Source organism: Pterocles gutturalis, unplaced genomic scaffold, assembly GCF_000699245.1.
Source record: "Pterocles gutturalis isolate BGI_N339 unplaced genomic scaffold, ASM69924v1 scaffold9073, whole genome shotgun sequence".
NCBI lineage: Eukaryota > Metazoa > Chordata > Aves > Pterocliformes > Pteroclidae > Pterocles > Pterocles gutturalis.
In genome coordinates, this window is record NW_010118066.1 from 27,023 (window position 1) to 27,239 (window position 217).

Consider the following 217-nt stretch of genomic DNA (forward strand, 5'->3'; position numbering starts at 1 on the left):
GTTTTGACTGTTACAGGAAAGCAGCGGAGCTCCGCCGCGCTACCTCTGCGAGCTCTAACCATTTTCCCTTGCATATGCCCAGGTTTGGATGCCAGTCCCCCGGCCAGTACTCATGAACTCACCATTCCCAATGATGTAAGTAAATCCAAGTGCTTCCTCAGTGCGTGTGTGTGTCTGTGTATACACATATATATATATATCTGTGTATATATATATA

General features: G+C 45.6%; 1 protein-coding gene across 1 annotated transcript in view; it reads left to right on the forward strand.

The window, feature by feature from the left end:
• Nucleotides 1–139, forward strand: part of PCBP1 (poly(rC) binding protein 1) — a 16,184-nt gene extending 16,045 nt beyond the window's left edge. The window contains exon 9 of the mRNA XM_010076053.1: nucleotides 83–139. Within this exon, the coding sequence (XP_010074355.1) occupies nucleotides 83–139 (57 nt within the window). The remainder of the gene's footprint in view (nucleotides 1–82) is intronic.
• The last annotated feature ends 78 nt before the right edge of the window (nucleotides 140–217 follow it).